This window comes from Sorex fumeus, unplaced genomic scaffold (genome assembly GCF_029834395.1).
Source record: "Sorex fumeus unplaced genomic scaffold, SorFum_2.1 ptg000013l, whole genome shotgun sequence".
Classification (NCBI taxonomy): domain Eukaryota; kingdom Metazoa; phylum Chordata; class Mammalia; order Eulipotyphla; family Soricidae; genus Sorex; species Sorex fumeus.
In genome coordinates this window covers 32,438,127-32,463,073 of record NW_026606070.1, presented here as the reverse complement: position 1 = coordinate 32,463,073, position 24,947 = coordinate 32,438,127, and the positions used below count along the sequence as shown (strand labels likewise).

Genomic DNA, 24,947 nt, shown 5'->3' with positions numbered 1-24,947 from the left:
AAGAGCAAGTGTATTGGTTTCGAAAATTCAGCATGTCAGGAATCAAACATTTTGAACAATCAGTATCTTGGGGAGGAAGGCAATTCCCCCATATCACATTCCTCCCATAAACACATTCCTAGTGGGTCATTTCCAGGGAGGCCTGAAGATTCTTCCAGTCAGCATTTTATGAAGATGAACCTCAGTATCTGGGGTTCTCATTGAAAAGGCAGATAGATGAATTCCGTCTATAGGGATTGAACCATGTCACCCATATGCAAAGTAAGCACTTAACCCTATGCTAGCTCCACAGCACTTATTGTGAGATTTTGAGGGTGGTTAGTATTTTTGTTTTGTTTTTGTTATTTTTTTTTTTTTGGTGGGGGGCACACCCAGCTGTGTTGAGTATTTACTCCTGGCTCTGCACTCTGGGATTATTCCTGGCTGTGCTCAGTGGACTATTTGGGATGCCAGGGATGAAACCCACGTTGGCCATGTGCAATGAAAGTGCCTTACTCACTGTACTATCATTCTGGCCCTATTGTGAGTTTTAGAAGAGTTATTAGAGGGACTGCACAGATCTCTGAGAACCACTGGGTGTGATCAAAACCTCCCCCTCAAAACTGACAAAACAAAAACCAAACAAACAGAATTATCACATATTAAACAAGTGCTCAATTGTGAGCTACTGTGATTATTGGATTGATTCAGAAAGACTTGACCATTTGCATAATTAAACTTTCAGGACCCATATGCATTCATTTGCATAAGATGATGATGGATAAGAAAGTACCCTGTTCTCTCTCTCCAGGTCCCCAGGGTTCCTTCCTATTGTGAAATTTTAGTTTTGGTGATGCTGGGAATCAAACCCAGGACCTCACACATCCCAGGCAAGTACTCTACTGCTGAGCTACAACTGGGTCCTAAAATTTATTCTTAAAATTGTGTGCGCCAAGACAATGAAGACAAGGCCTCTAGACAGACCAGAGGGAAGAATGAGGGAAGATTGTTGGTGATGAATACAGGAGAAGGCAAAAATTAAAATTAAATTAAAAATGAAACTAAATAAAAGCAAACCAATCAATGTAACTATTTGTAAAAGTGCTTCACAAGTTCTTTCCTTTCCCTTCTTTCTTTTGCAATTTCTAAGCTACTTTTGGCCATTTGCTGATTCACACACATGCACACACACCTCTTGCTTGAAGATTTTTGAGTTGCTAAATACCTTCGAGCCATCAAGTGATAGCTGTCCCATTTAAATACTTGGAGCAGTTTGTAATATTTTCCACTTGGTAAGGAGTTTTACCAAGAGCTAACAAGCAAGTGGGAGCAAGTTCTGGAAAGGACCACACCTACGGAGAAAAGACGCAAAATCTCCATGCTTAAACAAAGCCGGTTTATCCCTGAGACAGCACCTGAAAAGCTTGTTGCTAGTCCCTGATGCATAATGCAAACGCCCACCAGCCTGACTCCTGTCTGCAGGATAGAGTCACTTTGAAAGTGTAAAAACCTGATGTAATCCTTGGAGTCACAGGGAGGCTGGGATTGTAATTACTCGATAAGAGAAGGCTCCTTGCAGGGTTTAGGAGCAAAGGAAAATATTATTTTTAAGAAGTTTTCTAAAATAATGTTTTCTTAATAGTTATACTGAGAGAAATGTGAGAGGAGAGAGAGAGAGAGTGAGGAGGCAGGAGGAGAGTTGGGGGGATGAGAGAGAGAGAGAGAGAGAGAGAGAGAGAAGAGAGGGAGAGACAAAACCTAGGACTAGCTCTCTTCAGAAATTCCTCCCAGAAGTGGAGTGACACCTGGTTTTTTGAGGATGACATATAGAGAATAACACATGACTCTCTTTAGAAAGAGAAAATATAATTAAAAATTAACCCTGGGTTTAGATAGTACAGTGGGTAAGACATTTGCCTTGACTAATTCTGGCTCGATCCCCAGCACTCCATGTGGTCGCCAAAGCACTGACAAGAGTGAGCCCTGAGCACTGAGCTAGGAGTAAGCACTGAGAACTGCCAGGTGTACCTCCCATAACCCACATACCAAAAATAATATATCAACCACGTAGAGGTTAGAGAGAGAATACAGGAAAGAAGGCAATCTGCCTTGCATGCAACTCTGGCCTTGCATGCAACCCTGATCCAAATCCCCAGCACCACATATGGTCCCCTGAGTACCACCAAGAATTACTCCTGAGCATAGAGTCAGGAATAGCCTCTGGACACCCCTGGGTTTGGTCCACCCCTTCCAAACTTAAAAGAGCAACCATCTGGCACTGTTAGAAACTTTCATATCAATGATTGAGACACAACGAAGCCCTTTCTCTGAAATTCTTTGAGGAGGATTCACTTGTACTCAGTTAACATAATCTGAGCACTGAGCAAATATGGTTCTAGGCCTGGGGCATAGAGCAGAGCAGCCTGTTCTCTCGCAATTCACAGTGTGCTGGGAGAGATATGGGAAGAACAAAGGAAGAACTGTGTGTCCAGGGAAGAGGAAACAAGGCAAGAGAATGGACAACAGAGAAGCTATTTTATGACGATAACAAAGAATGCAGTGAATTTAGGAGGTGATACGGGAGCTGAGACTCGGATGGAGAGAGTCATAATGTGGCAGTGAGGAGGAATTACAGATGGCTGCATAGTGGGAACAGCAAGTACAAAGTTCCTAAGGGAGAAGCCTGTGGGAATGATTGAAGAACTTCGGGGAGGTGTGGCTGGTATGGCTTGCTGATAGAAGGATCAAGAGGTTACTGGGTTATACAAGAGGTTATACAACTCGTTAGTGTCCTTGGTGTAATCTGAAAGTCACTCCCACTGCAAGTTGGAGTAATACTCAGTGGAGTTGGGGAGGATTCATGTACCCTGGGACCACCCTCTGTGGTGTGAGCATGACAGTCCAGGGGCACTAAGCACCCCCCACCCCCTTGTGTCTGTACCTGGCAGTGCTAGGATAAGGAGAATGCATGTCAGGATTTGAACCCAGAGCTTTGCATATACTAAGCATGCCCTCACTCACATGTTCCCTGAATAGTAGTTTTAATGAACAAAGAAAGTTGATCACCTCACATTGGTTTGAATGTGCAAGACATGTGATTTTTCTACATCTGCACTTTTCAAACTGCACTTCTATACCTGCTTTAGCAGTGCTCCGTCACATATGCAATGCAACAGGCCTCCGAAAGGCATTACACATCACAGGGTGTATCCTTGGAGTCCCTTCTGAGAGCTGACATTCCCAAAGGCTCCCCAGGCATTCCTAGGAAAAGGGAATGAGAAGCCTCTTAGAGACACAGGATCCACTTGTGGGTCAATGAAGAGGTCATAATCTACTTTTAGGCCAAACTGCACAGTGCTCAGGGCTTTATTCTTTGTTCTGTGCTCAGGGATCACTCCTTGCAGGGCTTAGGGGGTCCAGAGATTGATCTGGGTTGGACCATGTTTGGAAAGCATTTTACTGACTGTACTCTCTCTCCAAACTGCAATTATGGTCTTTTCATACCCTTTTCAACATGCAACAAAGAGAAGAGCAGTAGTCAGTGAGAGATGTGAAGCCTTACTACATTAGCTAATTCTGGTAAAGAAAGGACTTTAATAAATATTGAACCAAGTGGTGCTGAGGAGCCCCAAAGGCCCCTTATGATGTACTGGTCACCTAGGAATGTGGCTCTATGCAAGGGCCATGGAATGCAGTGATGCTCTGGTTCTGTGGTCTTGAGGATAACCAGAATCACCCAGTGATTCTCCAAGGCCTCTTGGGGCACCCCATGTGATGCTTGGTGGATATATGGTGCCAGGAATCAAACTAGAGTTGGCCACATGATGCTCATGTGCCTTAATTCCTATCTGTCTGACTCAGTACTTGAGATTTTAAGTATTTTGGGAAGCAAGTTATGAATTCCTAGCATGGGAATGACCTGATTTATCTAAAGGATCAACTGATTACTCTGTGCATTATAATTTGCAAGCAGCAAAGTGAACTGTCCATTAAAGAGTTTTCCAGTAATCCAAACTGGGGAGGGGGGAAGGCAAGTTGAACTAGAATTGTGACCATGGTGATGCCAGTTCAGATGTATTTGATTATTGTCAGCACGATTTGCTTAAGGACCAGAGCTTCAGGTAAAACACCACTTTTGTGGCACAGTGAGAATTTGTCACCAAGTCTTGTGATTCTCAATTCACAGCTCCAACTTACATCAGCCTCTCCTTGTCCCAAGAAACATTAGTGCTTCACTCCACATTATCACGTGAACTATTCAAGATGTATATTTTATAATTAACACAAGTGAAAGCTACTATATATGAGGCATTCCTGAGGTCTAACCCTCTGGTAACTAGTTCAGACTTATCAGATATAGCAAAGATATTTAGCTGTTTATTCTATTGATAAGCCATACTACATTTTAAAAAATATTAAGCAAAGACATCCTTCAACTAGATGCGCATAGTTAGGAAAATACTCTGCTTATTCTTCGTTAGAAAACTGAAAATCTACAATGCTTTTGTTATTTTTGGGGTGCCCACATAATACAGTGCTCAGGGCTTGCATCTGAGCCCCTGTACTATATCTCCAGCCCATTTTTATGTATTGAATATCTACCCATCAGATTCTTTGCTTCTTTTTCCTTTTCTTTGGTCAGGAAATTCATCATACCAGGAGGTCCTCAGGGCCTTCTCCTGGCTCTGTGCTCAGAGGTTACTCCAAATGGTGCCCAGGGGACCATGCGGTGGCAGCATGGGGTCTTCTGCACATGCTCCAGCTCTCTGAGCTTTCTCCAGTCCAGATGAAAGTGTGTGGGGCCAGGCATGGGCATGGGCACACATAGCTCCATTCCTGATTCTTTTATCTCCCCATGAAGGACTCGATGGAGAACACAAGATGTTTAATGCAAGTGTTTATGTAAGAAGGTAAAAGAAACAGTAATTTTATTGGCGCCAAAGTGCAGATGTAAGGAAAAAGGAAAGTAACAAAGGCATTCCCAAGCCCGGGAGTGGAGAGCCCTAGGGGAAATACTGCTGGTTGCCTGTTTCATCTCTTTAGACTTTTAGTGTTTCCTTATTTTTCCCCATTGGCCTCCCCGAGTCGGGGGGGGGGGGGGGGGGGGGGGGGGGGGGGGGGGCAGATTTCTGAGCTCCAAGATTTTAACTTATTTTATGTATTAGAGGTACCATAGCAATTGTATCCTGCCAGGTCTGTGTCTTTCTCTAGGTAGTCAAACACATTAAACAAATTGTTAGTTTATAAGGTAGTTCTAAGCAGCCAATAGGGTTTATTTGCCATGTTGGGGGTGGGGGGTGTTGGAACCTTTAAATTCAACTTTCCAGAGAGCCCATTTTTATACAATTACACTTGTGTCCTTGTGGCCGACCTGAATTCGATTCCTCTGCCCCTCTCGGAGAGCCTGGCAAGCTACCTAGAGTATCTCAGCAGCATGGCAAAGACTGGCAAGCTACCCGTGACTCACTGACGCCAAATACAATAACAAGTCTCATGGGCCCGCTCGAGCAAATCGATGAACAACGGAAGGACAGTGCTACAGTGCTACAGTCCTTGTGAGAGCTGAGTTTAAGGAGTTAAGTCACAAGGCCTTAGCCTAGATGAATTTAACCCCTAAATCCCCACTCTGGATGATGAATACCCCAAAAGGATATTTATCTTTCAGGGAGACAGAAAACTGGGTGACTGATGTGGTTTTTCTCACTGTCATAAATTAGGGCTGGTGCCCAGCTTGGAGTATTGCTCGCCCTCCTCCATCATTTGTTGTGCCCCTTGTAACCTCACCCATACTGTTTTCTACCTTATTGCCTGATACAACCACCAGATTCTTTTTTGTTGTTTTTATTTGGGGCGGGTGGAGCAATAGCACAGTGGTAGGGCATTTGCCTTGCCTGTAGCCGGCCCAACCAAGCTGGGTTCGATTCCTCCACCCCAGCAAGCTACCTAGAGTATCTCGCCCAAGCGGCAAAGCCTGGCAAGCTCCTTGGGACGTATTCAATATGCCAAACACAGTAACAACAAATCTCAGGATGGAGACGTTACTGGGCCCGCTTGAGCAAATCAATGAACAAAGGGAGGACAGTGCAGTGCAGTGCTTTATTTGGGGGGCTAGACCTGGTAGTACTCAGGAATCACCCCTGGTGGTACTCTGGAGGATCATATGAGTTGTCAGAGATTTAACTAGGGTCTGCTGTGTGGAAGGCAAGTGCCTTACCTGCTGTACTCTGGCCCAGCCATCAGGTTCTTGACCTGTCAGAAACTACATTCAGCTGGTAACAAAACATATTTGGCCATACATTGTGTCAATCACATTACTAGACATAGAAAACAAAAACAATGGGTTCCTTTGGGTCAAATATATAGATAAAACGAATTTTTTTTTAATTTAGAAAAAGAAACAATGTTTTTCCAAGGTAGAACATTAAACAACTCATCACAGTGTTACGGCAGAAAGAAAAGCTTTATCTTGGAATTTTCGGAGAAACAACTGGTGGGGTAAGCATAAGGTTCTAACAATAGCGATCAGATTAGCCAGGTAGGATACACTAGGCAAGGAAAATAGAGCACCTAAAGTTAAAGGCAAGTTTCAGAAGCCTGGGTGCTTGAGTCCACACCCAGGTGTAATAGGATTGGGTCATTATTGGCTAAGGGTGGAGGTGGCAATTAATTGGAGGGCGGCTGCAAACACCAGCTGAGTGGCGCAGAACTCATGCGTGTATTTGAGCAAAACAAAGCACATATGTGGCTTTGCTTTTAGGGTAAGCTATAAACAGGTGCGGTGGAGAGCAAATTTTTTTAATGTTTATAAACATCTTAGCATTTATCGGTGTATGTTAAGATGCTAACTAACGACTTCTACATAACTTTCTAAAAAATAAAAGAGGCATTGTGAAGTTGTTTCTCTGAAAACGGCCCAAAGAACAGAATTATGCATCACCTAAGGAACAAAAGCGAGGAAAAAGGAGTGGTTTTCTATCGCCTCATCCCGCCCCACCCCCACCCCACAGCTTCCGTGCCCGCGCGCCGTTCACTTCCAAGCGGGCAAAAACTCTTGATCATCGATGTGATAATGCTTTTTAAATGTTGAACAGGGCCGGGGCCTTCGTAAGCAGTCCACGATTTATGGTTATGAGCTCGACCTTAGGCCTGTCTGAACCATTTGGGATTCCGTTCGTTGTTCCATTTCCAGGGGGCAGAAACAGGTCACACAGATGGTCTCGGAGGCGGCTGCCAGTCCTGAAAGTCTACTCCAAGTATGCATCCAAAAAAAAAGAAACCTGCAAGAAAATAAAAACAAATTTCTGAAGAAACGGATAAAGTAAATTTCAAAAAGAAAAAAAAAAGAAATGGCTCTCTTTTCACGGGGCTGGGCGGAATCCACATCGACACGAGAGGGAGTGGACCGAGAGCACAGGAAGCGCCGGTAGATCCCACGCACCTCAGTTCCCGGCCGGGAAACACACCACACGCCCCCACCCACCCTCGACCAATCGGCTGCGCTGAGCCCGCCTCCCTTCCGGGTCCCGGCCCCGCCCCCCGGGCCGAGTCACACGCTCCCCGCCCCCCAGAGGCGGTCGGAACCACGCCTCCTCCGCGCCGGGCCCCGCCCCTTCCGGGAGAAGTCCCGCCCCCCGTGGAGGGCCCCGCCCTCTCCGCCCCCGTCCGCCCGCGAGCCGGGCTCTTGCGCTGCCACCGAGTGCGGGCTGGCGGCGGCCACGTCCACCCCCTTCCCCGGCCCTCGACGCTCTGAGGTCACCGCCGGGGCCGGACCGCGGGGGGTGGGGGCGGGGGGCGGGGGGGCGGAGGGAGCGAGGGAAGATGGCGGCCGGGGCCGGATATTGGCACCGCCTCCCCCGCTGCTGGAGCCGGCGCAGATGAGGCGGCTCGGCTGGGGCCAGCGGCGCTGTGGAAGCGGAGCTGGGGGCTCGGCGGCGGCGGTGGGGCCTGGCCCTGCTCTATGCCGGCGCCTCGGCTAGCGTGAGCGGCGGCGGCGGCGACGCCTCTCCCCCTCCCTTCCCGGGGCGGTGAGTCGGAGCGGCGGGCCGGCATGGAGGACGTGAACTCCAACGTGAACGCGGACCAGGAGGTGCGCAAGCTGCAGGAGCTGGTGAAGAAGCTGGAGAAGCAGAACGAGCAGCTGCGGAGCCGCTCGGGGGCCGTGCAGGGCGCCGGCTCGCTGGGGCCCGGCAGCCCCGTGCGGCTCGCCGCGTCCAACCCGTCGTCCGGGGCGGCCACGCCGCGGGGCTTCCCGCTGGGCCTGGGCGGCCGGCCGGGCGGCGGGACCGGCGCGGGCCCCCGGCGGACGAGCAGCGAGGAGCTGCGGGACGCCGCCTCCTTGCTGGCGGCGGGCGAGGGCGGCTTGCTGGACGAGGTGGAGCCGCTGCGGCCCGACGAGCTGGAGCGCCTGTCAGGCTGGGCGGAGGAGGAGGAGAGCTGGTGAGCTCGGGGCGCCCGGGCCGGGCCGGGCCGGGCCGGGCCGGGCGGGGCGGGGCGGGGACGGGCCCGGGCCGGGAGGGGGCGCGGGCGCGGAGCAGCTCCCCAGAGCCCCCCCACCCCGGACTCCACCTGGGCTTTGTGTGTCCCCTCCGGGGGCGCTCGGGGCCCCGGCTTCGGTGGTGGCGGGCGGGGAGGGCAGCGGTGTTGGGGGCTCGGTCCAGGCGCGCAGAGAGAGGATCGGGGGCGTGCAGCCGCGCCTCCTCGGGGCCGCCGTGGACCCTCCCGGATCGGGCCCCTCCGGGTGGGCCCCGCCTGGGAAGTCAGAGGTGGAGACCCACCACCTGCCTGCCTTGGGCAGGAACGGCTCCTGCTTTGTGTCCGACCCGGGCTTTCCGGATGGTGGCCTGGGTGGGCATTTGGGGGTGTCGGGGAGGGTTGCAGCATAGCCCAAGCCTGTGCGTGTGTTGGGGGGTTTCGGGTCGTTTCGTTGTTCTTGTTGTTGTGGGGGGGGATCACGGATCTGTGGGCGGGGGGTGTCATGGGACTCAGCTCTCCCCTAGGAGCGGAGGGGTGAACGCCGGCTTTGTGTGCACGGGGCAGGGGACGTGCTGCTTTGTTGTGCAGAGAGGGGTGTCCCCGGGTGCAAGGAGAGGGCTGGCTCCGGTTGTCCGGAACTGAGAAGTGACAGTTGTCACCGTCGTCGCCGTCCAGTCCCTGGGTCCCCTCCGGGTCGAGGGGAGGGCTGACCCGTGTTTGCAGACCTACGCCAAGGCCGTTTTGTGGTCGGCCACTCGGGATGAAATTGTGACCCACACCGGAATATCACAAGCTGTAAATAGAAAGGACAAGGAGGGCGTTTGCCCTCCTCTTCGATTACAACAGTGTGAAGCGGTCGTCTCCGGGACGTTCTTTGACTCTTCCTTTGCCCCCTGTTTAAAAGTTCAGTTTCTCAGCCCCACTGTCTGAAATGGAAACTTCTAAGGTGGCGAGGCACGGGCTGTGGAATCCTTCTTGGATCTGCAACTCTGCGGCCACCGAGGTAGGGAGTGAGCGCTTTGCCCAGCCCAGGCCCTACCTCCTGCTTAGCTCCTTGACCTTGGGCAAGTTACTGAGTCTGTTTCCTTCCTCTATTTGATGGAGAAACTAATAGTTAGTACCTCTCACAGCGTTGTGAAGCATTGAAGAGAATCCAGGTATGCTTTTTATTCCTGGGTCTCACACTTAGTAAGTTCTGCAACACTAGCTATTGTTCTTTAAGACTGGTTATTTAATTTAGGGGTCTGGGGCCCCTCTTGTTTCTGGGGAACCTTGGGCTGCCAGGGTGTCAACAAGGGTTGGCCATAAGCAAGGCAAGAGTCCTAACCACTGTACTATTTCACTGCCCCCCCAGCCCCCCCCCTTTATGTAAAGCAAGAGATGTTTAGGATTTCAGTGTTGATTCTTGTCAAGTACCAGAGTTGTGGTCTTGTTGGGGAACCAGGTTTAATGTAGCTAGAGCAGCTAAGATTTAACTGTCCTGGGTGTACCTTGAAAACAGTGATCAGAGCAAAACTGAGAACAACAACATTTTAGGAGAGATGACTTTGGAATGGAGGATGGGCAGAGATTGAGAAGGACATTCAGTGCTTTGACAACCACTAAAGCAGAGCCAGTTTTTCGTTAACTTCCCAGTAGGAAGGTTTGAGTAACAGACACTCTTGAATATATGACCTCAAGCTTTCATTTTATTGCCAAGTGATATCAAATATTAATGGAACTGACTATGACAACCTCAGTTTTTAATACTAGTGTGAAATCACGTCCTCCCAAAGGAATCCTGGGTGTGTACACACTTTAAAAGAACCCAGAATCATCTCAGTATCATCACATGCCTTTTCCAAGTGGGGATGATAATGATGATCTTAATAATGAGGATTAGCTGCACTCATTGGCTCATTTTAGAGCATGTATTATTAGAACACCTGGACTTTATTCAGAAACTGATGATGTCTTGTGCCTTGGTTTTCTGAGTGTAGTATTTGTTAAGGAAAAGCAGGCCTTAACTATGCCAACAAATCTATCTTGACTAGATAGTTCTTACTGCTTTGCTACTTAGTTCATATTTTGATAGAGATGTGCTATGCTTTTTGGGAAAAGATTTGTGTGAATTGAAAGTTAATTACGTTTGAAGTACTTTGGAGTAAGGAATGAATGTTTGGGGCAGGTAGGAGAAAAGATTTGGCATCAAGAGTTCTTAGCAAATTAAAAATCATTCTGGAAGGCTGGGGAGATGGTACAGGAGTTAAGGTGCTTGCTTGCTTTGCACTTTGTTAGCCCTAGTTTGATCCCTGGCACGGTATATGATTCCCTGGGAACCTCCAGTAGTGAGCCAGAAAGAACTGCTGATTTTTCACAAAACTGCATTTGGTTGCATGACTCCACATGGGGTTATGGCCCACAGCTGAAGAAGTTAAGCTTTAGAGCAGTCACTTTCAACTTTTATTTGGTGGAGGGTGGGGAGGTAGGACACATCCAGTGACGCTCAGGGGTTACTGCTGGCCCTGCACTCAGGAATTACTTCTGGCGGTCTTGGGGGGACCCTACAGGATGCTGGAGATTGAACCCAGGGACTCACATGCAAGGCAAGGGCTGTGGGGCCAAGCTGCATCCCAGGCCGATACATTTTTTTAAACCTCACTTTATGGCAAAAAAATTTTTTTTATGTTTGAAACTTTATTTCAACACTGTGATTTACAAAGTTGTTTACAATATAATTTGGAGTATTCAATGTTCACATACCAGTGGTACTACCAATATGACATTCCGGTCTACCAGTGTCCACAATTTCCCACCCCCAAGACTTCCCTCTAAGCAGGTACAAAATAATTTATATTACTTGTTACAAAATGTATCTCACATTGGTGTTACAAAAGTCATTGTCTGAGGATTTACTGGGATGTTTGGTGCTAGTGAAGCCTTTTGTGTTACCTTTTTCACTCATTGAGCTTAGTGGGCTTCTACACAACTTTCCCATTTGATTTGCTGTGCTCCTACTGGGCTGTTAGTACTGTGAAATTATGCGGTTGCACCTTCCAGGAGCTGTGGAACTGGGAGGATTCAGCAGCTTGGCATCTCTTTGAGATTATTTGTGTAGTTGTGAAGCTGGGCCGTTTGTATGCCAGAGGATGTTGGCAGTGCGTGGGGTGCTGGACCTTTCGGCAGGGCAGAGACTCGGCTTCTCGCATCCCGAGAAGGCTCCAGAGATCTAAACCTGGAGACCACACTCACTTGGAACAATTCAGTGGGGTTCAGAAGTTTAATATCATCACCTAATACACAAATGCAAAGTAAATTGAAACAAGTTTCATGAATCTATAGTTGCTTTTAGTGTTCATGATATATATACTATTTTCTATTTTGTTTTGTTTCATTAGGAAATCCTGCTGCTTGCTTACAAACGATGAAGCTGGTTTTGAGACCCATTCTGACTCTGAACAGTACTTCTAGAACACCAAAGTAGAAAGGGAACTGACATCTGTTGTATCACATTGTGTCAGGTTATACCAAGTAGTTTATATTCATTTTTTGTACCCAAATCTTTTTCTTTTTTGTTTGTTTTAGACCATGCCCAGAAGGTGCTCGAGGGATCATATGGTGCTTGGGATCGAACCCAGGCCTCCTGCCTATAAAGCAGTGAAGCATGTGCTTGGCTTGTTGAGCTCTCTCTCCAGCCCCTCTATTTGATTTTTACCCATTTATGAGGTAGCTTTCATTTTTAAGGTAAGAAAGCAATCTCCAAGCATGGAAAAAAAACAGCATTTTTCTACTGGGGGCTGTAGGCCCCGCCCCTGGGAGACCACAAGTAAAATTTATATAAGTGGATCAGGGAATTTCAGCAAGGGGTCCACAAGAAGGATCTGTGGAGGGAACGGGGCCATGGTTGGGAGAAGGTTGAGAAACACTGAAATAACACAGTAAATGATGGCGCGGGGATTTGAATCCAGCTGACCTTGACACCCAAGCCTTCTATGTTCTGTGTAATCCTCTTTCACCCATAAAGACTCTGTAAAGAAGCCCCGCAAAGTTGCTGAGGACTGACAACCCTTCCCACCACTCACTCAGTATTCTTGATTTGTCAATAAAACAATACCAGTGCAATTATTACATTATTTCTTAGATAAAGTGATTCTCTGATCATCCAGCTGTGGACAAGCTGCTTATTTTCATTAATATTTAATCGGATATTTGAGTACCATATTGGTACTCAAAGTTGTATCATTTGCTTGATCTGAATACTGTTTTGAAATCAGTTCTTTAAGTTTATTAACTTCTGTTACTTTTTACTTAATAGGCTTAGACATTTCAACTATACTTTCTTATATAAATTGTTAAACTAGGTCTCCCTGTTTTTGTGTAATGAAAGTTTTGAACTTACATGATTTTTAGACTGGGGGTGTTGCTCAATGATAAGATCACAATCCTTGTGCACTGGAGGAGGGATGGGTGTTTGATCATTGTATGACTGAAACTCAATCATGAAAGCTTTGTAACTATCTCACTGTGATTCAGTACAAAAAAGTTAAAAAAAATCACAATCCTTGCATGTCTGAGGCCTGGGTTCAGTTCCTGGGGTGAGGGGGTGGGGTGGGGGAGGGGGAAGACTTTTTAATTAATCTTAATTCAGCACCTAGTATTATCTTTTTCCTGTCATTTCGTGTTTAGTTGGATGACCTATTGGTTCACAATAGGTTATTCATAAAAATATTAAAATGACACAGAACTCTGAGGTGTGCAATTCTCCTTATTCCTAGGAACAATCAGTCTCTTCATCAGTACATGTGAATCCATTCAATAACTGTTAGTTCCACTTACTATTTTCAAGCCTATATTCCCTTCTGTATGGATATTTTGAGAGATTTTGCCAAACGATTTTGTAATTAAGCTATCCTATGCCTATGGGGTTCTCTACCTGCAGTGAAATAAACCTGTCATAACAGAAAATGCAATTTGGCTTGACATTTTCACAGTTAGTCCTCTGGCTTTTATGAAATAACTTTTTCCTTTCCACTCTTTTGTTTTAGTAGAGTTTTGAATTTTTCAAGACATAAACTGGTCTGTAATTTCCAGACATTGCTTTTTTCTTTTTGGTTAGGCATTATATTTCTTCTATTCAGGCTTTTGGCCCTCTTTTACTATTTTGGATCTACAATAATTTCAGTGATAACGTTTTTCTTTTCCATGATTTGGAAGGGGTAGATCTAAACCTATTCCAAGGTGACTGCAATATACTATTACCTTGCCTCACTTGAACTTCAGTTTCTTTGGAAGAATGTTGATTCTGCTTCTTCCTTTGAGCACTACTGTTAGCCAAGAAGACAGAAACTGATGACATTTTGTTTTTTTTCTTTGACATCATATGTCATTGCATATTTTGATCATCCATTTTTTGTAGTATTGCTCTCAATTATTTTTTCTCATTAATTTTTGAGATTTAATTCATATACAATAAAATTCATCCTATTATCAGTTCAGTGGTTTTTAGTGTATTTATAAAGTTATGAAATTACTACAGACTCTAGAGCCTCTAATTCTGGAACCCTTTCAGAAGAAACTATAACCCCTTATCAGACACTTCCCATTTCCTTCTCAGCCCACTGTCTGTCCATAAAATTGCCTGTTCTGGTCATTTCATGTAAGTAACAATTATATAATGTGTGGCTTTTGTGTCTGACTTCTTTTTCTTCTAGCATGTTTTCAGGGTTTATGTTACAACAAGTATCAAAACATTACCCCTTTTTCATGTCAGAGCTGTATTAATTTTCTTTATCGATTGATCATAATTTGGGTTGCTTTCACCTTTGCGTGGTTATGAAAAATGATACTATCAGTATTTACAAGATTTTTCATATATGAGTACAAACATACACATAAAGGTCCATGCTTATTTTTTTGAAAACTAATGGTTTATTTTCTATAGCATTTTATTTTCATTCCCAGCAGTGGTACACAGGACACTGATTTCACCCTGTCCTTGCTGCTTCTAGTTAATTGACTGCCTTTTTCTTTCTTTTTTTTTTTTCCTCCAGAGGGGGCCACTTTGGGTGATACTCAGCCCCAGATGAGAGGATACTCCATTGGTGCTCTGGCACCATGCTGGTTCTAGGGTAATAACCACAATGAAAAGTGGGGAAGGGAAAATGCATAAGCTACCCTCACCCTCCTTTTTTGTTCATTCTTTTTTGGGGGGAGTGGGGTGGTGAGGGCTTGAGCTATACCTGGTTGAACTCAGGGCTTCCTCCTGGCTCTGACTTTGGGGTCACTCCTGGCAGGACTAGAGGCCATATGGAATGCCAGGGATCAAACCCAGGTCAGCTCTGTGAAAGGCAAGCTGTGCATTGCTCTGCCCCCTGTTTTCAGTATCCTTCTGCCGAGTTGCTCTTTGGACCCCTTGGAGTCATTTAGCTTAGTAGCTAACAGCCTTGACTTTGACCCTAGATAGTGGGAATTGGAATCCCTTATTCTCAATTTTGTGGTGGGGAAGGGATGGTTGAACCTCACCTAGCGCTGATTCAGGGGCTGACTCTGGCTCTAATGAGTATTGGTGGTGTCTGAGGGACCATACATCATATGGGGGATTGAACTATATTTTGATATATGCGAGGCAAAGGCCTAAACTCCTATACTTTCTTCAGGACTCCTGCTCCCACTCTTGTTTGCTATATGACCTTGGGCAAACCACTTAGTCTCTCTGCTTCAGACTCTTCACTATCTCTGAAAGAGAAATTTTTATACTAACCGTTAAATGTGTTAGATGTAAAGTGTTGAGAACAATTCCTAGAATAAAGTAAATGTAGAAGTCTTTGCTTTCTTTCACCTTTGTCTTTGTCTTAGTTTTCATATTACTAGTTGTCGGTGCATTGATTTTTTTCCCTTTGGGGTGGGGTATGTGTTTTGAAACACAGCCAGCAATGCTCAGGCTGTAAGCCTAACTCTGTGCTTTGGGATCATTCCTGCCAATGTTCCAGGGACCATGTTTCAGTATCAGGAATAGAATGAGGGTTTGCTGTGTACATGGGAAGTGCGTTAACTCCTGGACTGTCTCTCCAGTTCCTGCATTTATACTTCTATAGAAACTTTTTATTTGGAAGGTTTCAAACATAGTAAAATAGATGGAGCGATAAAACTAATTTAGCACCCACTTCTAATATTTACTGACTCATTCTCGTTTCATCTCTGCCAGTGGTTTTCCACTGTGGTGTGCAGGCTCTAAAAGATTGAAAACCACTAGTTGGCTACAGTGCTTATCAACTGCCAGTTGTTGGCCAGCACTGGTCTGAAGTTGTGAAAAGTTTGAGAAGTACTGGTCTGTATGAGTCCAACATTATCCTGAACTTTATTACTGTTTCATTCTTGTTATTGGGACCACATCCTATGGTACTCAGGGGTACCCTTGACCATGTACCCAGGAATCACTTCTGGAGGGACTCGGGATCACATGGGGTGCTTGGACTTTAACCAGGGTCAGTTGCTTGCAAGCCAAGTGCCTTAACCCTTGTACTATCTCTCCAGCCCCTTATCTTTATGTTTGGAAGCAGCCTCAGTTCTTTTCTATAGTAGTTCTTGTAATATATATATATATGCGTATATATATACAGTTGTTGTATATACAGTTCTTATACAGTATTTTGTATAAAGAGTTTTGTTAAGTTGAATCAATTTCTTTATGAGTTTTGTTAGGCTGAAATGCACTGAAACTGTAAAACAGTGAGAGTAAATTTCTTGCAAAAAGGTAAGAAATTTCATACATCATTTGTATAATGATTTGCACACGGCCTACCCGGGTTCGATTCCTCTGCCTCTCTTGGAGAGCCCGGCAAGTCACCCGAGAGTAACTCGCCCACACGGCAAAGCCTGGCAAACTCCTCGTGACATATTCAGTATGCCAAAAGCAGTAATAACAAGTCGCACAATTTGTTGAGACATTACTGGTGCCTACTTGAGCAAATCAATGAACAGTGGGAGGACAGTGCTACAGTGCTATATTTAATCTGATGAATCCAAAGAAGAAAATACTGATAGGTAGTTTGTGTGATGTTAAGCAGCACTTTTAAAATTAATCAGAATAATTAATCATTTTTGGTAGGATTATAGAAGCAGGACTAGAGCAGTAGCACAGTGGGTAGGGTATTTGCCTTGCATGCGACCAACCTGGCTGACCTGGCCGACCTGGGTTCGATTCCTCCACCCCCTCAGAGAGCCCGGCAGGCTACCCAGAGTATCTCACCCGCCCGACAAAGCCTGGCAAGCTACCTGTGACGTATTCAATATGCCAAACACAGTAACAACAAGTCTCACAATGGAGAAGTTACTACGCCCGCTCCAGCAAATCAGTGAACAATGGGAGGACAGTGACAGTGATAGAAGCAGATCATTTTAAAGTTCTTTGTCCTTTTTGTGATTTCTAAATTTCCTATTATGAAAAAGAACCGCTTTTGTATTTAATATTCTATTGAAAGATTTAAATCCATTACTTTTTGGTCACTTGGGTAGGGATCATCAGACACTAAAAAGCTATTGATGTTTTCCTTGTTACTTGGCAGTGGTAGATAACAAATGAAGAAATTTTGTTTCCAGTAAGTATAGATATATAGTTTAGATAGAGCTGGAGTCCAAATCATTGGATGTGTATGGGCTTGTTACGTAGTTATTGTACCTTGGCATTAAAAAATAAAATTCCACAAGTATAAATAATAACAGCATCATTTGATTTATTTAAATAAAGTTCACGGTCTGTTTTATGGGGGAGAGAAAGCCTCATTTTCAAAGAACACCAGAGAAGGGGACCCCAACACTAAAGATCATGTCGAGCACCTTCTCCATCCTCCTGCAGCTCAGCGCATCCTTGGGACTGTCTCGTTTGCAGAAGCCTGGCGGCCCACCTCCTGGTGGATATGGTGCTGATTGACCTGGTCATCGGAAAGGTTCCTTCATGTCTCCCTTCGCTTTTCAGACACATCTCCTTGCTCTGTACTAGTCACATATCTTGACATACATTCCATTGATTTTTGACATGATTCGAGAAAGAAAAGAGATGACTCACATAGTAAATATCAGAACTGAGTAGTTAATGCAAATGCGTTGAGTTATAAAAGTATACTACTGCCTCTTACAATACGGACTTGTAGTAACCACAGCATTCTGCATACTAACTCTTGTTGGGCTAGCTAAGAAGCAAAAATGAACACACTACAGGTTTTAAGAATTTCAGTTCTTTTTCTGTGATCCTTTTGTGTGTGGTGGGGGAAAGGGGGATTTATTTAGGAAAGAAGACACCTGTAGGATCAAACTAGCATATTTTTTAAATGAGGACATAAATTTTGAACATTTGTATAAATTTTGTTTTTAAACAGGGTGTGCCTCAGAGAATGCAAAATGTGTGGTTTGATTTGGGGAAAAGACTCACTTGGAAATAAAATTTCTAACTTCTTAAAGCTAGTTTTAATTGTTGTCATTGTTATTGTTGTTGTTATCTCCCAAGTGGTTTTCAGGGAGCCCTGTTGACCGCCACTGCAATACTCTGTTGTGTCTGGGTTGGAGCATCAGCCACCCCTGCGGTGTCCAGCCTTCAGGGCTGTACCCATTGGTGCTTGGGAGACTGGGTGATGTCTGGGTGGAACAGGGTTGGGCTGAATGCAGGGCAAGCACTTTAGGCCCCTATATGCTCTCCCTAACCCTAAATTGAAATTTCATAAGCGGGCTAATGAGGAAAAGGCAGTAAAATTGAAAAAAGAAATGAATACGTTTTCTTGAAATGTGAGAATAATAGAAGCAATGTAATACTATGTCTGATGAAAATAGTGGATTATAAAGATGACAGGAGAAAGAGTGTTTAGTTAAAAACAGTTTCGAATTTATGAGGAGGAATCAGACCATTCTCCACTTCTGTCCTTTACTGGAAGGAGGAAGCTTCTACCCCACACAAGTCCTCCTCTATTTAATTCAAGAGTCTTTGTTGGTCTCTGTGAGAGATTTCAAAAGTATCCAACCATGCATTGCTGCTAAGGGTTATTTTGTTTAGACCCTGTGAAATAGAGTCCTGGACCAGACTAGTCTGTAAGTGACCCTCAATATCTGTTAGGCTTGAGGATGACATTTCATAGAAGCTACCCAGTGAGTGGCTTTTAAAGTTTGCATTTAGTGCCTAATCACAAATGTATTTTATAATTATTAGATTGTATGTCTTTGTTGATAACTAGTTAGTAGAAATGTAGAGTGTTTGAGGGGTTTTGTTTTAGGGCCTTACCCAGAGAGGCTCAGGGGTCATTCCTGGTGGTGTTGCTTGGGGTTCTCTCCTGGTGTTGTTTGTGGGACATTGTATTGCAGGGGATCGACTGTGTGCAGACACATGCAGTGCATGTACGCTCTAGTCTTCTGCCCCAGCCCCAAGTGTAAAGTGTTCTAATTTCATAATTTCAGGACTGTCTTTCAAAGTGGACGTGCTCATAGAGGGAGAAAATGGGTCTTTGGTTCACTTGTAACACTGAAATTGTTGTTTGCCATTGGTTATTCTTAGCTAATCAGGAGAGGACTTTGGGGGATGAGGGGGTAAAAAAGGATCCTCAGAACCAGAATATAGGGGTTTGGAATTCGATGAAAGGCACTATAGGTCTCAGTGATTATATAGCCGATGAATGCAGAAGACTAGAAGCAACCAGTAAAATGTGACATTTTCTTTTGATTGATCCTCGAATTTCTCTCTAATAAATTTCTGATACTGAGTTTCTCCAAGTATCATGCTTGGCCAGTGGTAACTGCTATATAAATGTCTGTTCCAACAACTGTGTGGAGCTTGGTATACTAATCCTTTAAGGGGTAAGTCAGAAATTAGCTTGGAGCTAGAATGCACACAGACTGTAGTCCTCTGAAATCAACAATGAGAGTTCATAGAAGACAGTTTTATATGGACTTGAAAATGAGAACTGCACAAGGCTCCCTGAGAAATTGGGTGGCAGGGATCATCCCTCACATTGTGCAAAACATGTGAACTCCAGGAGCAGCATGTTGGCCGCCCTGTGGGGCAGGATGTGAACATCTGTGCTCTGCAGGTGCTCATAGCTGACTGCCCGTCCTGATCCAAGCCAGGCATTTCCCTGAGTGCTAGTGCCAACGTGGGTTGAGCAGAGAGGTAGAAGCACTCTTCTCAAGTCTACTTCCTTCACTCCCCCACTTCACTGAGCCACCCCCCTGTCAACACAGCCATTGTGGAAATGAAAATTAAATCCACAAAGACACAACAATACTGATAATGGGAAAAGAATGAGAAAGCCTCTCTCTTTTACTTTTGTCTATCTAATCAAGTTTCTTGGTTTGTGTGACATATACAAACAGCATGGCAGTCCCAGATCTTGACACAAAGGGAGAAGAAAAGTAAAAGTAATTACTATACAATGTTATAAGCCATAGTGCCGTAATAAAAAATTAAAATTAAACATTAAAACATACACTCACCCCTATACAATTTTTTTTTAAACTCCAAAAGTCCACAATAATACGAGGTTTCAAAAGAAGCAGACTAATAAACCAGAAAGAAGACTAAAGGGCTAGTAAATTTTCTGTGATTGTTTAAATGGATTACTAGCTGAGGAAAGGAGAAAGCAATACACCGTGGATGGAATCTCGTCCTTGAGCGGATCTCCTGGTAATCTGGAGTGCTGAACTCATTAACTCCTTGGTTAATCTCCTGAAGGAGTGACTTTACATCTGTTTGTGTTATGATGCTGTTCAACCCCACCTTTGTGTATCCCCACCCTTCATGATTTCTATATAACTATGCAATGAAGGATAAGAGGGGACTAGAAAGTTGACTAGTAGACATTGAAGACTGTGAGAATGAGAACTGAGACTCTGGGACTTTGAGTCTTTGGGGACTAGAAGGGGGACTAGATGACAACAATGACTGGAAGTAGAGGACTATGAGACTATGACGAGATGAGGAAGGAAATAACAAAAGAGAGGACTTTGAGGTCTCCTAGGGGACTAAGATGATGGAACTATATGACTGGGACTATGACCAAAATTACTATGACCAAAACTATGATTGCACCGTAAGGGAGAGATAGCACTATGCTGGGGAGGAGAGAAAAATAAATTGACTGCCAACCTGGCCAGGGCCCGGGACCCCTTTCTCCGTTCCCTGGGTCCTCTGTCCATCCACTGTTGCCCATCGTCTGGCTCTTGGCCACCTAACGCTCCAGTCCCGTGTGCCCATGCACCTTTTTTCCTTGCAAACTCACAGATCTTTCCTTCTATGCATTTAAAGTGATGAATTTGGGGGCTAAAGTTGTAGTACAGTGGGTATGATGCTCTGTTTGCACATGACCCAATTGGGCTGTATCCCTGGCACCCTGTATATAGTCCCTTGAGGCCACCAGAAGTGACCCTGAGTGCAGAGCCAGGAGTAAGTACTGAGCACTGTTGGTGTGGCCCCCAAACCGAAAAAAGAGTAAAATAATACATTTTTCTTTAGGTACTTCTTTAGCTTCATTGCATGATTATTATGTTAATTTTTAAATCAATTTCTCATTCTTTTCCCACTATTTTTCCAAATAGCATATAATTTATTGACTTGCAATTATTTGTGATTGTTCGATTTTCATGCTTTCTGATTTATTAAACTTCATTTTGTTTATTTCTTTTGTAATTCCATTGTAGTCAGAGAACAGCGCTTCTAAAAAAGTTTTTTTTTAATTTTAATTCTTTTTTATTTTATATTTTTGGTTTCTGGGTCACGCCTGGTGATGCTCGGAGGTCACTTCTGCCTCTCTATTCTGAAATTATTCCTGATGTTGTTTGGGGGACCACATAGGATGCTGGGAATCCCATATTCAGATCCAAACCTGGATCTGCCGCGTGCCAGGCAAACGCCCTACCTACTATACTATCTCTCCAGCCCTCAATTCCTATTTTTATTTCCTTGTTTGGGGGTCACATCTGGGGGTGCTGGGACCTTCTTCTGGCTATGTGCTTGGAGTTTGCTCCCAGAGGTCACCACTCTTCAGGGCACTGGAGTAATCCCTGAGCACACTTTTGGTATGTTTAGGGAATGCTTTCTTTTCATTTCTAGAAAGTAAATTTTGAGGTGGCACTTAATGATACTTTTTTTTTCCTGAAAAGGGAAGGAAAACCAAAATAAGTTTGGGACCTTCTGGTTTAGATGATCTAGATAATGCTCTGGTGTGTTATTGGATTGCTTTCATAGCCTGGTTATTTTACTGAACTGTTAAGAATATAAGTGTGTACATTTTTTTTTAAGTAAATGTTGTGTTTGGGGGTAGATAGATACCGATGCGTTGAATATTTGGGTCAAATGGAAGTGCCATTTTTTCTTTTTTAAGAAATCTCCACATTTTGCTATAGAGGCTGGATAAGGCGACGTTCCTACCAGCAGTAAATGAGGGTTTTTTATTTACTGCACCTCTGCCAACATTTGTAGTTTCCAGGTTTTTAAACAACAAAAAAAAACTACATGCCATTTATTGCTATTATGAGGTAATGCCTCAAATCATTGTTTTGGTTTGTGTTTTCCTGATACTGAGTGATAGCTCTTTTTCATATGCTTTCTGGCCATCTTTATGTTTTCTTCGTTGAAGCGTCTATTCATCTTTTCTTCCCCCTTTTTTAAATTGGGTTACTTGTTTTTTTTGTTGTTGTTGCTGAGCTTTGTGAAAGCTTTATAGGTTTGGGGTGTTAGTCCTTTATGTGAATTGATGTATGTGAATATCTTCTCCTTTAGCCCGGTGTCCTTTAATTTTAGCCCCGATTTCTTTTGCCGTTCAGAACCTTTCAACTTCATATAGTCTTTCTTGCTTGTATTTGTTTTCATTAGCTTTGTCAGTAGAATCAGATCACCTTTGATACCCAGATCCTGGAGAGCTCTGCCTATGTCTTCCTCAATATATTTTATGGTTTCTGGTCTAATCCCTAAGACTCTGATTTATTTTAATTAATATTTGTGTATGTGTGAGATACGGATCCAATTTTCCCAACACCATTTGTTGAAGAAGCTTTCTTGGCTCCACTTCATGCATACTTCATGTCATAGATTAACTGTCCATATGATTTATAGCTGAGGTCTTAACTCTAATATCAGAGCATTATTTCACCGTAAAAAAAAACCTCAGGCCAGGGAGATAGGCCAAATGTCTGGAGTGCTGGAGCTTCTGATTTTGATACCTGGTACCACAGGGTCCCCTGAGCACCACCAAGCATGACCTCAGAGTACTGCCAGGTATGGCCCCAAACGAAAATAAATAAATGAATAAAAAGATGGAAACCTCATCCCCATTTGCATCTCCCCCTTAAGGTCACAGCTAATCTATTTCCTTTTCCCTTTCCTTTTCAAGATATTTAATATAAATCAATCATACACGATGTGTTCATTTCCTAGAGTGAGCATAATGCATTTAAAGCTCATTCATGTTTCTAGAACCTTTAAAAGTTTCATAACTAATAGAAGAATATTCTAAGAACTCATGAATATGCTTGGCTAAATTGTGTAAAACTAGTCCTTATACGGAAAAATTGCATATACAGTGAGCAGTGATAATATAAAGTAGTTTTATTAGTGTTTGCTCATCTCTAGAGGTTTGGTACTTATTGACATAGAACATCAGTATATTTTTCCATAATGTGGGGTTGCTGAAGTAGAGATTTGCTATATACAAGTCAGAGAAACAATGTACTTGATTGATTTCATTTTTGTTTTGAACTGTTAAGTTTTTTTTGGAAATTGAGTTCTTGTTTTATTAAGATTAATATGGATTGTGATGAAAGAAATCATCATTAACCTTATTTGTCTTGGTTAACTTGATAAAAGCTCTGTTGAGGTCAGAACAGGCCTAAGTTATTGTTAAAAAGAAGGAAGAGGAAAAAATGAATATACTGCCACTAGAAAGTAGTTTTGTCAGTTTTACTTTTGTAGAGGTGTGTTTACAACAGAATACTCTTTCTGTCTTTCCTTCTGTTCTGGGAGCAGCCCAGACCTCACACATACCAGACGTGCTGTGTCCCAGAGCCACCTCCCAGCTCCCAGAATATACTTCATTTTATTCCTGCAAGTTGATTTAATGTCAAATACAAATTTATTTAATTGTAGAAACATTGTTTTACAACACTGCGTATGTTTTAGACTCACACCTCCTCGAATGTAGGCTACCATATTATGCCCAGACCAAAGTCCCAGTGAATTTTCTACCATCTCTTTGAATTTCCTTCCCCTCTGTTAATCCCTATCCTACAGTCAGAACCCAATAGTTTGCTTGGTTTGGTTTGATCTGTTTCTTGTCCCCCCCACCCCCGCCACGCCCATACATAGGAGGTAGAATCACCTACTCATTTCTTCTTCTGATTGATTGAGTTTTCTGAAAATAATTATCTTCTGGTTTTATTTTTGTTGTCATTGAGTGTGTGTGTGTGTGTGTGTGTGTGTGTATGTGTATATATATATATATATATATATATATATATATATCAGATCTTTAATCATGCATGAGAAGTGTTGTCTTGGTTTTGAGGTCACTCCTGGAGTGTTGGGGATACTTCTGGGACAGTGGTCAGGGATCACTCCTGGCTGGGGGTGGGGTCCATGTGGTGCTGGGAATTGAACCCTCACCTTCTGCATGCATAGCATGCATTCTGGCCCTTTGAGCCATCTCCTAGGAGGGGTCCAGTGCCAGGAATTGAATATATGACTTCACATTTGCAAGGCAAGTACTCTACTTCTGAGCCGCACCCCTGGCTAGATCTGTTTTTTAATCTTTTTAATAACTTTCATGTTTTCCATAGAGGCAAGACTGGTCTACAGAGATTTCTTTTTCACCACAACCTGGCCAGAACTTCTTTCTTTCTCCTGCCCCTCACCTCATGGTGGTGGTGGTGGTTGCAATGAAGGGTGCACGCATGCCTGAGAGGAGTGTACACATTTCAGTCATGCCTGCACATCAGGTTGGGGTGCTTATACACTCAGCAGTGCTTGTCCAGGGCTGCATTCTTTTTCTGTTGTGATGTACACATATTCACCGGGGGTTGTACTCTTTGGTTGTGGTGTTTTGTTTGTACTGCTCACCAATTCTTTGGCGGGCCATAGCAGTGCTCACACAGGTGCTCCCCAACGGATGTACTTTATGGATGTGTGACCAGCAGTACTCACGGGGAGAGTGTGGGTCCACACTCCTTGAGTCATGCACTTGACTCTTCTGCAACTAGAAATCCCTTATGGCACCAGGGATCACGGACAGCAGCGCTGTGAGAGCACGTGACAGCACCGTGGGTTGAGCTTTGGGCCTGTGCTTTGAACACAGGCATCCTATGCCCCCGAGCTTCTCCCTCGGCCTGTGTCTGTATAGACCTCTATCTTAGATGGTCACGCAGTGTGAAATGATTTACTTCTTGCTTTATTGGACACTACACCAGATACACCAGAGCATATTTCTGTTCATTTTATAAATCTCACTTAAATTGTCTTGGTTGAAGAACACTTTAAGTAAAATTCAAGT

General features: G+C 44.1%; 1 protein-coding gene across 3 annotated transcripts in view; it reads left to right on the top strand.

Moving 5' to 3' along the window:
- The first annotated feature begins 7,782 nt into the window (after positions 1-7,782).
- Positions 7,783-24,947, top strand: part of SLAIN2 (SLAIN motif family member 2) — a 57,816-nt gene continuing 40,651 nt past the window's right edge. For all 3 annotated transcript variants that reach the window (XM_056111278.1, XM_056111277.1, XM_056111276.1), the window contains exon 1: positions 7,783-8,415. In XM_056111278.1, the coding sequence (XP_055967253.1) occupies positions 8,027-8,415 (389 nt within the window). In that variant the 5' untranslated portion in view covers positions 7,783-8,026. The remainder of the gene's footprint in view (positions 8,416-24,947) is intronic.